This window comes from Calonectris borealis, chromosome 15 (assembly GCF_964195595.1).
Source record: "Calonectris borealis chromosome 15, bCalBor7.hap1.2, whole genome shotgun sequence".
NCBI lineage: Eukaryota > Metazoa > Chordata > Aves > Procellariiformes > Procellariidae > Calonectris > Calonectris borealis.
Window position 1 is genome coordinate 5031649 of NC_134326.1, and position 17676 is coordinate 5049324.

At 41.3% G+C, this 17676-nt stretch overlaps 1 protein-coding gene across 1 annotated transcript; it reads right to left on the reverse strand.

The window, feature by feature from the left end:
• Positions 1-196: 196 nt before the first annotated feature.
• Positions 197-16810, reverse strand: KCNIP1 (potassium voltage-gated channel interacting protein 1). Its single transcript, XM_075164085.1, has 7 exons — positions 16692-16810; positions 7847-7916; positions 4948-5018; positions 4425-4532; positions 3317-3421; positions 2785-2847; positions 197-478 (listed from the first exon to the last, which is right to left on the reverse strand). The coding sequence occupies exons 1-7, from the start codon at positions 16791-16793 to the stop codon at positions 431-433; spliced, it is 567 nt and encodes a 188-aa protein (XP_075020186.1). The 5' UTR covers positions 16794-16810; the 3' UTR covers positions 197-430.
• Between the last annotated feature and the right edge of the window lie 866 nt (positions 16811-17676).

Sequence of the window (17676 nt, forward strand, 5' to 3'; positions counted from 1 at the left end):
AAGCAGATTAACGGCGAGGCATTCATAAAACATTTTGCCGTACGGTAGTATGAACTGAGCTTTTCACTTGCAATAGATGGCTGAGTAAGCTATCGACATGTGCTATCATACATAATCAAGCTTGCTAGATTAAAAGCAGGACTTGTGCCTAGCAAACAATGCTGTATATTACTCATTGAACTTCGAGCGACAGTTCTCTCTTGTCAGGTTTTATTAAAATATTCACATGCTTCCAAAACGAAACAAAGGTCCACCGGTGTCTCTTGGGGAGAAGAGGTGGGATCGGTTGCATTCGGTTGCCATTTGGTTGGAGATGTCATACAAAATCCTCACACACTGAATATGGCTGAATTGTAAAAAGCTTTCACCCAGAAAGGAGGTCTTTGTTACACAGAAAGTCTCTGACTCCTCCAGCGCTCACCAGACACGATTACATCACGTTCTCAAAGAGCTGTAAGGATCGCATGATATTGTCGTCCTGAAAGCAATGAGAAGACATTTTCATACAACCAGCACTGACAAGCACGACTCGTAACTTTGCATGGCACAGGAGGGGCTTGGCAACTGCTACTGCAGGCAACAGCCTTGCTATCATAATGCTTTTCATCCTCGATGAGCTGGAATTGATTCAGTGATCAGATCCTGATTCAGCAAAGCAGTCGTCTCTTACTTTGGCACCTTAGTTGGTTTGAGGTGTGCAAGCACAGGATCTTCTAATAAGCTTGACATTCACCACAGGCTGTGCTTTACTGAAGAAAACCAGACACCAGCACTGAGCTGGTGACTGTACTGAACCCTCAGACTTCAGTGCCCAACCGCATTTCATTGATCCTGAATATGCAAATATGCACTTAGCTAATATGCTTCAAAAGTCCAAATGAAATTGCAGGTTTTGAACTGATAAGCAAGCTGCCTTGAAGGACCACTCTATCCCAGAAATACAACCAGCTCAAACCCAAAATGCATGCAATCTCACCCTCTCTGAGGTTCCTAGATCCAAATGAGAAAGTTAGAGACACACAAGGGAAATCCCGGATTATTTCTCATGAAGTCTCGAAATTGTATTTCAAGGTAATAACCAGAGTAATATTCAAAAACATAATGATGATTTTTTTTCCCCCCAGGAATTCAGTTATCCCAAAAGTTGGATCTAACTGTTTACCTGTAACATGAAAATAATTTTCCACATTGAGCACGTAAGAGATCTATTGCGTCTCATTCCTCTATCTTATTTTGAGGCTGCATCCATCTATCTCACTTCTAACACTAGAAAGTACTAGTAGAAGGTATCGCCTTGCATGGGAAACCAATCATCCTCTCCAAAGCAATGCTAGGAGTTCACTGCCCATGAGCCATATCCTCAGAAATGGCAGAGGTAAGCACTACAGTGCACTTTGGTTTGTTTTTCATAAAAAAAAAAAATCTTAGCGTTGCAGGGCTCGCTCCTATCTGCCAGGAAAGCACACATGGCAATGCATCAGACTGCAGAGCTCCTAGTGCAAGTATATCAACAGAAGGAACCAAACCCAAACTAGGGCACAGCATTAAACAAACTAACAGTTAAAAGTGAAGTAAAGCTGCTTCAATACTGAGACCAGTAATCATACACACACATCCAGCCTGAAGGCAAACTATGAATGTGAAGAATAATACACAACACAAATGATCAGCTTAAAGACGAGGCCAAAAATAAGCTAAACAATCAGGAGGGACCAAGAATGAAGTAACTGAAAAAAATTAACCTTGCATTATGATCTGCTAACAAGGATTTTGCTGCCTGAAGTTTCTGGCTGAGAAGTAATCTGGATGTTGCCAGAGCCAGACTCAACACAGCCTAGCGGGAAGCCAGCCTAGCCCTCCATAGTGAGCATCTTCCCATTGCTCAGGTACAGAAGAGCTGTCTGACTGCAGAACAGGAAAGATTTTTCCAGGGAAAGTCAAATACACAGGAGGGCTGGTATGTAATTATTTGCACCAATGTAAACTTTCTAAAATGCAGAGGCCATTATTGGACTGATTAAATATTAGAGATATCTCTGAGCAAACATTCACATAGTTAATTACAGTCTAAGACAACAGACACTTTGCCAATTACATGTTAATGCAGATGCTTTTCTTTGTGCCAGTGCTAAACATACCAGCAAATATTTATTAAGGCCAACCTAACGTATGGAATTTGCAAGAGGGAGCTTATTTCTAAAACAGGGGGGAAAAAAAAAAAATCATTGTTATGATGACAGCATTTGCTTTTAATGTTTGTCTATGAAAACATCAACTGGTTTTATAAGTCAGTGCTGTAACTACGAGATTTTGAGAGACCTTCAGCTCTGGGCAGTTCCAGCAATGTGGTACCTGCTGATGACATCCAGGGGCAGCACACAGAGACAATATCAGCCTCTTAAAAAAAAACAACCAAACAAAAAAAACCCCAAAACCTAAAAAAAACCCAACTAAGGAAGGTTAAGGGCATTATGAGCTTTCTCTAGAGTTATCTGCTTGTCTACAGAATCAGGTACTGCAGTTCACTCAGGAAAATAAAAGCACTGGCCACCAGCACTGGAAACGAAGAGGCCCTCTCCCATGATTCGCCTGACCCTACTTCCCTATTCAGTCACAGACTTCACAGGGCACCACCAGAAACTCAATCTTGAAGCTGCCTTTTCACAGAGCAAAGGAAACCTGGGATCCTGAGCAGCATCTTGTTTGAAATGGAATTTGTCCAAAGGGAAAGCAAATGCTGTGGCATGAGCTAGACCTTTCATGCAGTTATAATTTTGTCCTTACCTCCTGACACGATTCAATAAACTCATCTAAAGTTACAACACCATCTTTGTTTTTATCCATTTTCTGCAAAATAAAATAAAAAAAATTTTTGTTTCCATACGTAACACTGCAGTTATAGTATCTTATTTGATGCAATCTGAATTACAAGCTTAGATTACAGACTCAGTGTCATTGGATAAATTTGCCAACTGCTAAGGACTTGTTTACTCTGGTATTGGGAGCGCTTTTGAGGTCATCTCCAACTATTCCTTCCTTGACATACACAGCAACCTCTGCCCTTATTACATCGCTTATTTATTCACTGCCTCACCAACCAGCACCCATATTCCTGGCTCTCTTTACGGGCAGTTGAGAGAAGAAGCAGAGAAGAGCTGCCACACATGCAGAGGCTTCAGACTTGCTGGATGTGGCACATCCCACTGCAAAGGATTGGGCTGAGAGACAAATAGGATTGAACTTGGGGCTAACCTTACAGTAAAGTATATCAGTGAACAGCTCAAGTGTTATGAAAAACACATCAAAAATCAAGTACCTGGAAGAATACTTCTACGTGCTGCCTTGGAGCATCTTCCTTGAGCACTGGATATGTGTACTTTCCCATCATATCATAAATTGCCTTTACGATATCCATCATTTCCTGCAGTAGTGGCATGCCAGCACAAGCACAGAAGGGAAATTAATAGAAATGATAGCATGTTTCTTTATTTTACTACCCTTTTCTTCACCCTTCTCCTACTACAAAACAGCACAGAGAATACCTATACATGTGCATGAAGACAGGTGTATCACCATATACAAGTTCATCTATAAAACCCAAGTGCTTCTTTCTGACTGTGCCATGACTTTGCCACAGCCGCGTTGGAGGTGCCTGCAGCGCTCACCTCCCTCCTCTGGCCCGGCAGCGTTGCAGGATGCGTGCTCTGACATGGCAGCTGCTAGGGGTGGTGCTGGGCTGAAGTGGCATGCTCGGTCCTGAGCACTGTGGCACCGACCTGGTCCCAGAGCCTCCTCTGGGGCCAGGGACCTTCACGGCAGTCACTGGGAAGCCAGCCCTTCTCCACACCTTGCACACGCTGCCACACAACTCCCTGACCAGTAGCAGTAACCACAAACCCTCCAGGTATGCACAATAGTTTTGAAAAGATAGACCAAGAGGTATTTGCAAAATATTCAGGTTACCATGCTCAAAATCAAGGCTTCCCACGAAGGGAACAAACAATACCAGATAAAAAGGTAAAACCAGATGATAATGCAGGATTTGGGAGTGGTGCTGGGGCCTTCTAGTGCTTCAGGTGAGCCCACGCCATACCTCCCAGTGCAGCCAGAAACCCCTTGGTGCCTCAGTCACCGAGTAGCTATTGTCACCATCACCCTCCCCTTCGCCCAGGTTATGTTGCTCATAGCTGTAACGAGGATTTTGCTCCTGGCTAAAGCAATCCATTAAAGGCACTATAATATAGAAAAATATGTCTACAAAATCATGCAATATAAGATCACTGCGCACTTTACTTAGAGACAGACATGCTCAAGTCCAGTCTGATTTGCATTTCGTTAGCTGCATGCAAAATTAATTGTGGTCTGCAAGAGAAACCAGTCAGCTCTCTTCAGAAATCGACCCCATTTGTTGGAAATAGCCTTACCTCTTTGTTTATATAGCCATCCTTGTTTATGTCGTACAGATTAAACGTCCATCTTAGCTTTTCATGAACAGTTCCCCGCAACAGAATGGACAATGCCATCACAAAATCCTGGTTCAAGGCAGAGAGAGAAATGTGAATTTTCATAACATCCTCTTCTAAGTCACCTTCTTTATATAAAGCCAGTCAAGAGACTTATCTTCTTAGGATAGAGCATATGGTTATCAATCTCTTCTGACTCCCTTTTCCAAAAACGTCCTCTCTGACCGAACTCAATGGACGTAGCATCTGCTAAGATGATCCGAGTACTGTCACACTAATATATGTGTATGAGGTAACCACAAAAATCAGAAAAGTCCTTAAGTACTCAACTGCAGCCACCGTAAAGGCCAAGCTTATGATATGGGTTAGGCAGCTTAGCCAGGCTGGAACGGCAGGAAGACTAGTTTACAGTAAAGAATGGATGGAGAAGCTTAAAACCACGGAACTGAGAAAGATACATCAAAGGAGGACGCAAAACAATTACCTCAAACTTCACTGAGCCATTTTGTGCAGTGTCAAATGCGTTAAAGAGATAATGTGCATACATGCTAGCGTCTGAAAAACACAAAGGGCACCGATTGGTACAACAGTTCATTATACGTATAATGGCTCTAAACAACATAATTTTCCTTTTGTATAAAACCAACCTTGTAGCATTGCCAGATATTCTATGAACTAGTAAATGTTAACATGGTCTTGCATACTCCCCACGCCCTCCCTTAGAACAGCCTTGAAATGTAGAAGTTTTTATTACAGTAGAAATTATCTGGATTATGGGGCTGTACTTGGAAGAACGAGCAAAAAAAAAAACCTCTCAACATTGTCTCTGGGGCAAATAGAGTATTAGCTTTGGTGGGAAACGCAGCAAAAGCACCAAAGAGTGATTGCAGCCTGTGTGCTTCCTTCCTCCACATTTTTCTTTGTGTGAGATACAGCAGAGATCCCCAGGGACTGTCCAGCTTCAGAAGGGTCATGATTTTGGCCCATGACTGTTAAAGAGCAATCTCATCCGAGGCATATTTTTTGTCCTTTTGAATCTTAAACTGCTGGTTTTAGAAAATCTTTTCTACTGAGAAGAACAGTTTCTATGGCCACGTGAAGGATGTGAAAAACAGTAATGGTATGCAGAAAAGAAAATCAAATAGGTGTATGACCTTAAGACCTTCACTGGCCTGTTGTCTGCTCTGGAGGCAATTCACACTGCTCTCTGCATCACTAGAGCCCAGCTTTTCAGGATGGAAGAAACCGATATTAAATTCACTTAATCATTTCATCGCTATTCTAACAACCATGCACTTTTTTGTCTCTTCTGTTCTTTGCCTCTAGCACAGAGCATTAGTGAAGCCTGAGTCTTCATACTCAGTGTACGGGTATTCAGGTGAAGCCTGGTGCCCTGTGCTATGCAGGCAGTCAGGTGGAAAGACCCAGCACCTCTTTACTCTGATCTCTATGAAATTATTAAAACTTTTCCATTATTCAAATCCAGGAAAGTGTAACAGTGTGCAGAAAAATCAAATACTTAAGTCACGGTCATCCGTAAGGATTGAATACACTGGACTTTAAGAAAAAAAGTTGTCTACTACATTTTTAAGAGAAGGATTATGAAATAAAATAGCTCCAGAAGAAAACCATAAAATTATTTGTGGGACATTTCTACAAAACACTCCTATTAAGCTAAACTAAATGATAAGCTAAAAATATTAAACTAGAGGTCTTATTTCAATAACGTATGATGTACATTAAGAAATACTAGATCACTAGATGATTAGCAAAAATGAAAACCTGTCATGGATAGGAGCCCTATGTAACAAAAATATCACAAGGCTGGGATGACACTGCACAAAGTTTTTATAACTCAGAGGTACTTTACTACCTCTGGAATGTACAAGTTTATTTGTACAGAGAGCCATAAAAGTGAAAAAATCTCTGAGGAATCTGAAATCTCACAATTTATGATGCTAAGGTTATACCAACAGTTTGGAAACCAAGTGAAAGAAAACAGAGTAAATACGAAATCACATCTGCTCTTAAAGTGATTTATTATTAAGCATGGTTGTAATACTATCATTATTAACCAAGGGAGAATAATGGGAATGTGACACAAAAAAAACCAAAAGGCAAGTCTTTGTCATCCTCAGTAGAGGGGGGAGAAGTTATCTATCCATGAAAAGATTAAGTTTCTGTGCCTGATTGTTCTTCACACATGGGGAGGAAGGAGGCATGTCACTTAAAGGAGTTAGTGCAGTTACTTGGGGTAACTGGAGTTCCTTGGACTTACTGGAACTTATGTGGAAAACACAAACCACATCCAGAAATACATTAACATTATAATTACTTAATTTTTTGCATATTTGTTAAAAAATTACATTGAATGATTGCTTTTTATAACAGAAACAAAAGTGACAACAATAGGAAATCATCAAGCCCATACTGAAATTTAATGTGAACTTTTTATAGGTGTACATCTTTGAGGTCACATGCATTGTAAAACATAAGCATAACGTGTTTTATCTTGACATTTGGTTGAGAAACCACTTGTTGATGACCTCCTTAAACACACACGCACATACACACTCTTACAGAAACTTCAGTCATCATTCCACAATGAGTATAGTCTGCAGCTACTACAGAGTGGAATACATTCAGAAAGCCTCAAATACTGCATCTTTTACTAAAAAGCCATGTAAACCCCTGACTCATTTCTTTCACTTTGAGAACAGTATTCCCACGGAACATATCCAGTTAGAAGAACATATAGATTCTTGATGTTTTTAAAAGGCAAGAACATACATTATCTGAGAGGTTTAATACAATACTTTAATATTCCAATACATGACGTGACCCTGTCTTAATTAGTCACACAAACACCAAAAATGATCATTTCAGGTAGCTAGGTGTTCACACATCAACTAGGAAGTGCTTTAAGAATTTTAGGGAGGTTTTGATTAATTTGCAGGCCAAAATGAGGTCTGGGACTCTCCTGTGCTAGATATGACATGCACAGCAGTCCAACAGCAGGGAAGCAAAGACACACTGAGGGGAAGTGATTTAGCTTTCTGCCATCCAGAAAGTCAGGACAGACAAAAACATCGATCCTCAGTTTCTATCTTGGACTAGTGCACTGTTTAGTGGAGAATAAAGGGCTGACAACTAGTGGCAATCTTTAATGTGGGTTTGTCTATATTCTTGTGAAATAACTGTTCAAAGAGTCAAACTAAATTTTATTACCTTGCTGTTTGTGTTTCTGTTTAAGATCCTGCAAAGCTTAAGCTCAATTCACATTTCTTGCACAGATTATCGGAAGTAGTTTTGCAGCCAGCTGGCAGTAATGAATGTTAACGCATGCTTCAATAAACCCGACAGACGCTAAGTACTCTGCTTACCTCCATGAGGAAAAAACTGTGCATAGATCTGTTTGAACGTCTCTTCATTAACAACCCCGCTAGGACATTCCTGTTGGAAAACCAAAAAAGAAAAAAAAAATATCAAGAAAAAAAACCTGCTCTGTAAAGGTTCATTTGCAAAACTCTACAAGCCCAAAGAGAGCAATTAAACAAATCACATTCCTGTTCTCACAGTGCTCTGGATGCACAGGCTGCGCAGCTGAAGAAATTAAAATAATTCAGACTGCAATTTCATCTTAAGCATCTCATAGACTTGGTTCACCATTATTAACATTTCTAAGAGTGTTTTCAGCAGTGTTTAATCGCTGTTTTGTAGGACGACCTAGAAAGGCAGCTCATGCCTTCTGTCATATGAAGCTTTCATCTAATAATTACAAATAACGTTAGCGCTAGCTAACACTTCCCTGTCCGATGCCTCCACATACATGAACTCATTAATCCTCAGCAGAAGACCGTAGCCAGATAGCCTCCATGGAGCTGGTGTCAGGTAACAGTACACACTATACTAAGTCCTTGCAAACAAGCATTAGGATTAGGCTGAAAAAGATTAGATCATTTTTGATCTGTTTATCCGCTCAGTCTTCTGTAAACTTCTGAGAAGCCAGACTGTGCTCATGCAAATTTTCTAACCTGGCAACCTGTGGGGTTATTTTATTTTTAAGCTCTGGTACTAGAATGTAAAGCATTTCACTTCACTTTTGGCTGCTTCGAATAAGGGCAAACACTTAGGTAGAAGCTGGCAGATTTTCTGCCCTGAACTACCTGACCTACTAACTAGTCCCACAGGGCGGCGGAAGGGAAAAGGGGATCCCTGCCTGGAGGGCTCGCACTTGCTCTAGTACAGCCAGCAAAATCCAAGGTATTAAGGTAATTTGGGGTAGGAGGTGCTCCCTGGGCATGTTTGCAGAGTCTGGACAGCACCCGTGAAAAGGGAGACATGGCAGGTATGAGGAGCCAGGCCCCCAGGTGCTTTACCCTCTAAGTGGTATCTGAACTGAGGTCCTCAGATCTTACCCAGCAGGATGCGGGACCACAGGCAATAGAAGAGACGGGTGAAAAATGGCACAAGAACTGTCTCCATTTTGTGAATCCTGTTTCCTTACTCTCAACTCTTTTTTTAAACTTAAATTACTTGGACAATCCAAGTAAAATTCAAGAGCAAATTTAGCTTGACTATGGTGCTTTACCACTCCCCCACCAGCTTAGTGCTGTTACAACACACGTTCGTGTATCACAGAGAGCCTCGGGCACTGCTATCTGACTAAGTGAAGTTTTCAATTATATAAAGTATTTCCCAGTTGATGACACTCTTCCTCACAGATTTGCCTATCAACCAATTTTGAAAATTAAAACAGAGCAAAACAATAAAATAACCATGGCACTGACCCTTTTTCATAGAGCACAGAATTATAGATACAGAGAAGTCAGCTTTCTCCCACATTCAGAAATACCCATAGGCAGGGACACTGCGGGTCTGTCCCCTGCTGCAGGCATTTGACCGCATTCACAGCAATTGAAATTCCTCAGCCCCAGTTGAGGCAGTGTGTAACATGGAGGGAAGAAGGAGCAAGAGCACTGCCTCTCTTGGTAGGACATGCTGAAGATGGATTATCTGAGTAGGTTAACTCAGAATCTCTCAGGAATCTGGTGCATATATCTTGGTTTGATGCTTATGATTAAGCTGAAGGCCAGACTTGGGATCAAGAAAGTTCATCAGTTACTGGCAGTATACTTACTCCATAGCTTTCCTCTTTTGTGTCACACGATGATTGCTGTCCCATTTTAATACAGGTCCTTCAGCAAAAAGTTTCATAGATCTATATCCCTTTGCACAAGGAATGACTAGCTTTCAATTTTTGGAACCTGGCTCCTACAACCTTGCCTGATAGCCCTGAACTCCTGTACAGAGAGAAAGAGCAAAAAGTTGATCCTGACACTTTTTCTACCTGCCTCTTGTGATTTTGTATATCTTCTCATCGTTATCTCTTTTCCAGGCTGAAGCATCCCACCCTGAGAAGCATGGAAGGTACTGAACATCCTTTGACCATCCCTTCTCTGCATTTTTCTATTTCCACCATACCCTTTTTGAGACAGCAGCCCAGGACTGCAAGCCATGTTCAAGATGCCGGTACACTGTTCATTTGTCCTGCAGTGTAATGGTGCTCTCTCCTTGTTTCTCTGTTCTTTTCCTAATAAATCCTAATTGGCATTATTGGAGAAATGGGATGGAAACTATTTTTCAGTTCTTTTCAATAACGCTAAGGCGAATCCAGTCTATTGGCTAACCATGGCTAGTTTTCAGGCAGCATATCATGTTTTCCTCCTGGACTTACCCTCTAAAGTAAGGGAAATTTATTTAAGAGTTCATTCTTCTGCACTAACACACCTAGGAGGGCAACGCCTCTGTGCAGACTGAGAGATTGCGGTAGCACAAGCAAGCTTGGGGATGAACAGAAGTGAGTTTGAAAGAGCACAAAGCTGCACAGCCTTTACATCCAAACACCCTACTGCCGCAGGGGTATACCCTACCTGGAATACGCCTGCTACACCACATGATGCTGTTGGGGTGGAAAACCCCCTGATCTCCCTATAATTCTGTGCTTGGCCTAGACTTCATTAAAGAGCAGGCTTGGGAGTGCATGTCATGGCCCTAGGTCGGTTTGCATAGCAGGGCAGAAGCCAGTACTGTTAGTTACTCACTACCGGCAGTCTGGAGCTGCCATAGATGCACACACTCACTGCGTGTAAAACCCCACTCTGCAGATCCAAGACAGACAAATGCTTATTCTGGTAGCATTACAGGTTGCTGAATTTGAGATGAGTAAACTTAGGAAGTCTAAGAAAATCCCTTTGAACTGGTGACACAAAAAGCTGGAGAAAGATTCAAGTCTATGACTTATTTATTGATGAGTTCTTTAGATACCTTTCAAGAACAAAAAGGACTTTGACACAAAATTCTTCCACCATGAAAAGCCTATAAAGGAAAAAAGGCAATTTTTTCAAGCCTCCGATCTGCTAGCGTCACCTGCTCCTGATGTGCATTCACTAACCATGGAAAAGGACAGAACAAGAGAAATCACTTTATCCTGTGCAAGTCACAGAAGGAGAGCAAGGAGGGGTACTTTAGGTGACATCAGAGGCAGTTCCTTAATCACATACCTGTTCGCTATTGGAATTAGGATGATTAGATCTGAGTTCCTTCCTCCAATGTAGAAGAAATCCTACTGTCTTCTACCCGCTATTTGGGTAGAAAACCATCAGTGATTTGGGATAGATTTGCACTAAATAAAGGATAATTTGTTGCTTGAAAAGCCCTGAAATTATCTTCTACTCTATGTCTTCATGTCCTGACGACTGTCCTTCCACTGGTGATGTTTAAGTGTCCCAGATAAAACCCAAACCTGGCATTGTGGTCTTGACCTCACTGTGGCCACCCCTTCTCCAGCATCAGTGTTCAAGGCTTGTTCCACAGCAAGGGGATGAAAAGACCAACTGGACTATCTAAAGCCAGTGGCTGCAGGACCAGACCTTGGTTTTTCATTTACAGACAAAACTAACAAAACTTTCTAATTCTGCTCAGCAAAATTCCTGGTTAGATGATTATCCTCAAAACATTCCAGAGCTCCTAATAAAACAGTCATTGCCTGGTTTCTTTGTCACGAGAAAAGTAGTTACTTTTTCGTCTATTTGTGCCACTTCTAATAAGCTGGAAATCATTACAAGAAGAATAATTAACATAAGGTAATAGCTACCATGAAAGTATTCTCCCAAAGTTCATGTTTCCTAAAGCTTGTAATTTAATGTACATTAAATAAATAATCTGGGTTTTTTTATGGTATCTTTTAATCATAGATCAGACCAAGTACTCTATGAACAGCCATTCTTGGCTAGAGATTTTCTCCTTGGTCACTGGAGTGCTGCTGCTCCAAGACACACACTGGGCCTTTGCAGAACTTCAGAGTATTTGACTAAATTGTCATTCTTTTTAAAACCAAGCCTAGCACAGCACCTAACCATCCTTTCCAGCATAATGCTACTAGCCAAACACACTAAGTGAAGACATATTTCTTTCTCTCATCTTGATAAATACAATTATTATCTTCACTAAGAACCATCACTTCACATGCTTAAAGATATAAATGCCAGAACTGATCATTATTTTCTCTATACTTTTCACGCTGCTATATTAATAGCCCTCGTTTCCTAAGAGCCGCAGCCCACCACTAGCAACCTTAAGAATGAAGCTTAAGTCTGCGAAGGGCACAGAGGAGAGGCTGCTGCTGCAGGCACTCTCCTCGCAGAGGCAGTGTCTCCTGTAGCAGTTTTGGCCATTGTGCCTGATTACATTTTCTGAATTTCCACATGATTCTTATTGCTTCTGATGCTCCATCTGGAAGCCAAATGAAAGTTTGCATCAAACCTCCAGGAGTGCTGGGGAGAGGCAGCACTGACATTGATCAGCCTCTTTAACTCTCTGTAACTGGATTGCTTTCAGACACATATGCTAGTACCAATTCATTTGCACTTAATTGATCACAATTTTGTTTTTATAAGAGTCAAATAATGCTCAAGAGGCCTCATTAGTGCTACAGAATAACTTAACACAGCTGACTCAAAAGAAATCTCTCTCATGAAAAAGAGCAGGTAAGCTTAGTGTCAGTTTAAATTTCACTGAAGACAAAGGTTTACTCATTCAAGAAAAATTTCTTGGCACTATGAAAAAGCACAGTCCTTCACCATAACGTTCATAAAGCCTTCCTTCAATGGCAAGGGGTTAGATTTCAGGGAAACATGTCTCATTTCTTTAACCTATGAATTCTTTTAAAATGTCCAACAAGAACAGTGAACATTTTTTTTGTATTGTTGTCAAGCACAGAAACAACCCCTCATTTTGAAAAAGCTAACTATGGAGCATTGGCATTGACAGCATGACTCATGTATATGAATCCACCCTCTCAGACTTCTTTTAAAATACTAAACCACAAAGGAGCTGAATCCACTTAAAAAAAAAAAAAAACACCAAAAACCCAACCAAACGCAAGATCAAAAAGGAAACCAAACTAAAGTTGCACTTGCTGTTCTTTCTTCTGCTGGAATCAGAAATTAACTTCATTGATTGCTTTCAAAGATGTGCAATGTGAACAAGCAGGGATCAGCAGCAGAATTGAAGTGGAGCTAAACATAACCTGCCCATCAGACTGTTCTCAGCTAACTTGGCCAGAATGTGAAAAGGAGTACTCGGGGAGGGTCACATTTTGCTAAACTAGAGGTATTAAGTTAGCTGACCACAGACAGACTCTTAATAGATTCTCCTTCAGGATCCACAATCCAGATTTGCAGCTCTAAGCATTCACACATCCCATGTATTTGTTGCTCTTACTATGTTCTCCCAGTTTGGAGATGTTTTAGGGATTATTAAAGTATCAGAACATTTCTACTTTGCTCATACTGCTTGTTTTAGTCTCCAAAACCCTGATTTGTTACAGTCAATTACATCTTATACCACGCTCCATTACCGATTTGCTAAAATATTCACACTAAAGCAAGATAAGAATGTCTCCAACAGTCCCTCAGTTATTTGGGTTGTCTGTTTTCTGATTTAGTATCAGAAAATTATCCCCTGCAGCTAACAACCATTTCCCCTAACAGCACAGAACCCCCTCAAATTGAGAAAAAAATCCCATAAAAATCCCAACCCTTTTAAATCCATGCACTCAATTCCAGAGAATGTAAATCATTAGAAACATGGTCTAAATGGGAGGTATTGAATTACTGAGCTCAAACCTCTGTCATTGTTGGTCACTTCATTAGTCATCAACTTATTAATTTTAATCTTAAAAATAGTTTCTCATTCTCCTCCCTCCCATTCCATAACTGTTTCCCAAACTTTACTCCTCTGGGGACTAGAAACTTTCTTCTAATTCCAGCCTATGCCTATTCATGGCCATTTTGTTCCCATGCCGGTACTGCCTTTCAGCTCAAACAATTCTCTCTCCTGATGTATTATAGACAGAAAGCATCACACTTCATTTTGTTAAGCTAAACCAAGGCAAGATCCACCAGAGGTTCTTTGCCATCTTTGTTACCTTGCTTTTGCAGCCAAATGCCTCGCGTTAACCTGGCTCCAGCCTGACAGCAGCTAACTCCAAGGTGCAAAATAGACTATTCCACGTAACGCAGAACACACCTTGGGCACAGAGATAATGGCTAAGATAAAAGTGAAATTTTGGTCCTGGCATCAGGAGATGTTGGACAACAGCACCCTTCCACAACTTGAAAAGAAAGCTGAAGGCAAAGAGAGAGGGGACATTTGGCCACGCAGCAAGGACACTGGCCTGGTTAGTGTGCTCTGCTTCTCGGGAGTGCCAAAGGATCTGAATTTGGTGGAAGCCTCCATCAGTCTGATGCAGAAACACCGGACCCGACCAGTAACACACTGGGAAGAGACTGGGAAGGTCTGGAGCGAGTGGGGAAACAGATTTCAGAGATGAAGAAAGAGCAGGAATAAAAGTACTGAGAATTAGGATCCTGGTCAGCCAGGGCACTAGTCTGGAGGCTACCCCAGGCGTTGAACTGCCTTTGGCCAAACACCATCCATGTTCATGAACATCCAACCTTCAGCTCCTGTGACTGCAGCCAGGCTGAGCAGGGCCTCATTCTCTCCATTACAAGTGCCTGTAAACGGCCCTGTGATAATCCAGGTGTTGCCTCATGATTAAACAGGACCTGTGTGATCACTGAGAGCAAGCAGGAAGCATAAATCAGAGAGAGCAAAATGACTGTATTCCACAGGGATTTTGAATCTCCAGATGGCACTGTAACTTCATCCCAAGAAGCAGACGGTTCGGTACAACAGCAAATATGGTAACAGCTGAGTCAGTTTGCCTGCTGTGCATAATTACTCATCCCATTGAAATAATGATTTACAGGCTACAAATGCTGAAGCTGCCCTTTCATTTCAATTTAAGCCTTAGATATTAAAGCTTCACGCATATTGTGTGCATAGCAGCTAGAGGAAAACAGCCTGCTTGTCCTAACAACCTGATATAAAGCAAGATCTTGCCAGTACTACCAATTAATACCAAGATCTTCAGTGAGGTCTTAAGAAAGGGTTTAGGTCACAAGTTAAATGCACTTGTCTATCATTATTCTGGCCCTGGGAGGTAATGCCTCTGAACTGCAAAGCGATAGCAAAATTGGGAGGGGCAAGAGGTAAATCTCAGATCTGCTGAGAGAGTTGCAAGACTACCTCTCTGTTTTGCATTGTAGCTGCTGGCATAGCCAGCTCCTCCTCTCAGCGTGGAGCAGTGCTCTCCCACGCAGGATTCCCACCAAACACAGCAATACAGAAGGCATTTTGGAGATCTTAGCAAAACACAGCGGTTAAGAACTCTCTGAGTTTAGTCTCCCACTGTAGGCAGTTATGTCATATTATACTGTGCGTTAACTTGTCAAGCTCCGTCTCAAAAGCCGTATGATTTCTTACTGACTGCCCAAAGCATGAAGAGGTTTCAGAATATCAGCCTTCAGTGGTTAGAAAACTTCATGCATGAAATGACCTCCTACGTGCAGCAAAGGCTGTACAAATACAACACGTGCACCAAACAGAAAAATACAGAAAGCTGAACTATGTCTTGGCCCTCTTAGGTGAGCGGTGAAGTAAAGGATGAAACCACAGGCTCCTTGGAGAAATCAAGTATGCATTGGAGGTGTGATTCAATCAAATTTCAAGAATCTGTCAAAAAGAAAGGCCCTTCTCAGTGTCCAGCAGGTTTCCCTCAACACTGCCTGTATTTAAGGTAGCTCAGCTTTCTTTTGGCAAGTTTTTACCCAACAGACTTTCTCTTTCCAAGAAATATCAGCATTTCACTGTGACAGTAGCTGAAATGCTGGAGCTGTCCTGCAAGACAACTTAAAAACCACACTGTGTTTATTGAGCTAGCTCGATACTGAACTATTAATCATCATAAAAACATCAGCTGGCACAAACCACCTGGGTGACTAAATCCAGGCCCTCAGGCAACCATGTAATGAGTATTCATTCTTCAAGGTCCGTAAAACATCTGCTCCATGTACCCTCAAAATTCCCTATCTGTTTCTATTTATTATGATGAGTCCCTAAGAGGCAGCAGCAGGTGACCTAGAAGCTGAGGCTCACGGAGCCGCAGACTCCCTACTACCAGGGAGAGTATGGCTGGATCGGTGGTTCACAAAGACGAGCACGGTGCTGTTCTGTGCACACAGTCATGCAAACTGGCATGTTTCCTGCTTTCACCTAAATCTGTAGCCTCTCTCTGGTCTCCTCAGTCTTGATACTGATTTCTTTTTGGCTTCTGCCACCGTAGCCTTATTCCCTACTCACGCAGGACCTTATAGTCCTAATGTGCTCTAATAACATCATACTACAAGAGCAAGATTTCTCCAGCTAAAGAAAGAATAAAAAAACCATCCTGGGCAGCTAATCACAAGCAAACAGTACCGCTCATACTTGAACATGAGGAACTGACAGCAAGAATTAAGTAATCATAAAAACATTTTCAGGTTATCTTGAGGTACTGGGACAGTTGATGAAATTGCAGTGTGCTTACTGACATTTGGGGAACAAATTTAATGAGAATATTATACACTGAATATTATCCAAGGCCAGTTTTAGGCAGATTACAGTGTCATAAATATTAGATGAAGAGGCAGATTGTGCTCATTTTGCTGTGGTAGGGGAGATCTAGCACAAATCTCCTAATGTTTAGCAGGGGAATGATACAAAATGCAGCTGAGCCGTTGAGGCTGGTTGGGGCATACATACTAGACTTGGTATTGTTCTTACATTTTTAAATCCTCTGTAAAGCACTTGAAGTTCTCTTTTAGTGAAATTGGTTTGTGCTTCAAGCTGTTCCAGTCCTTCGGGTCTATGGCACACTGTAGTCATTTCTAATTCATCTTCAATTTTATCTGAAAGAGAAGACAGGAAAATATTTATTTTGGATGTTACCTTTGCTCTATTAACGCAATGGATAGGACAGACTGGATTTCAAGAGCAATAGAGAAAAAAGAAACCATCAACAGAACTGAAATGTGTAACTGTTTTCAACCTCTTGAAAGCAAAATAAAAGCCGTATGAGTAAAGCAATAGCTCACATTTCTTACTGGGCTACCGATTAGCTCCCCATTCACAAAGCCGAAACTGGTGGTGAGAACAGAAGGGCAGGCAGCAGATACGTTGCTCCAAAAGGCAACACCAGATATTTTTTAATCTAAATATTGAAACAGTGTGGAGGAATAGACCTTTCAAAGTACTAGCTTTAAAAAAAGCTGTACAAATGTAAGTGAGAGAGCAGACATGCTTAAGCGTATTAGAAAATGACATTATACTGAGGGTAAACAGTGAGGGAAACTCTTCTGTGTGCTAACCAAAAAGCTTGCTACCGAGACACTAAAGGTCACTTTAATCCCAGGAAAAATTCAAATAGTGTCCACAGTTCCTGAATCTTAATGAATCCAGCCTGCATTTGCACGGACTTTTTGGGGAAACAGATAAGCAATGAAAAATACTTATGTGCATTTTATTCAAGAGATCACTTCCCACAAGGGAGAAAAATACTCGAGACATATCACGTCCTGTATTACAATAATCTCACCTCTTTTTTGATGCATGTTTTTACCTGTCAAGCCCATTTCCCCAGCAGTATAGGTAATGCCCAAATATATACAGATGTTTAGTGTACATCAGTTTGAGATTCTTTAAACTTCAAGGACCATGTCAGCTGAAACCTGCATCTGAAAATCCCATCTACATCCAAAACTTGCTTGGC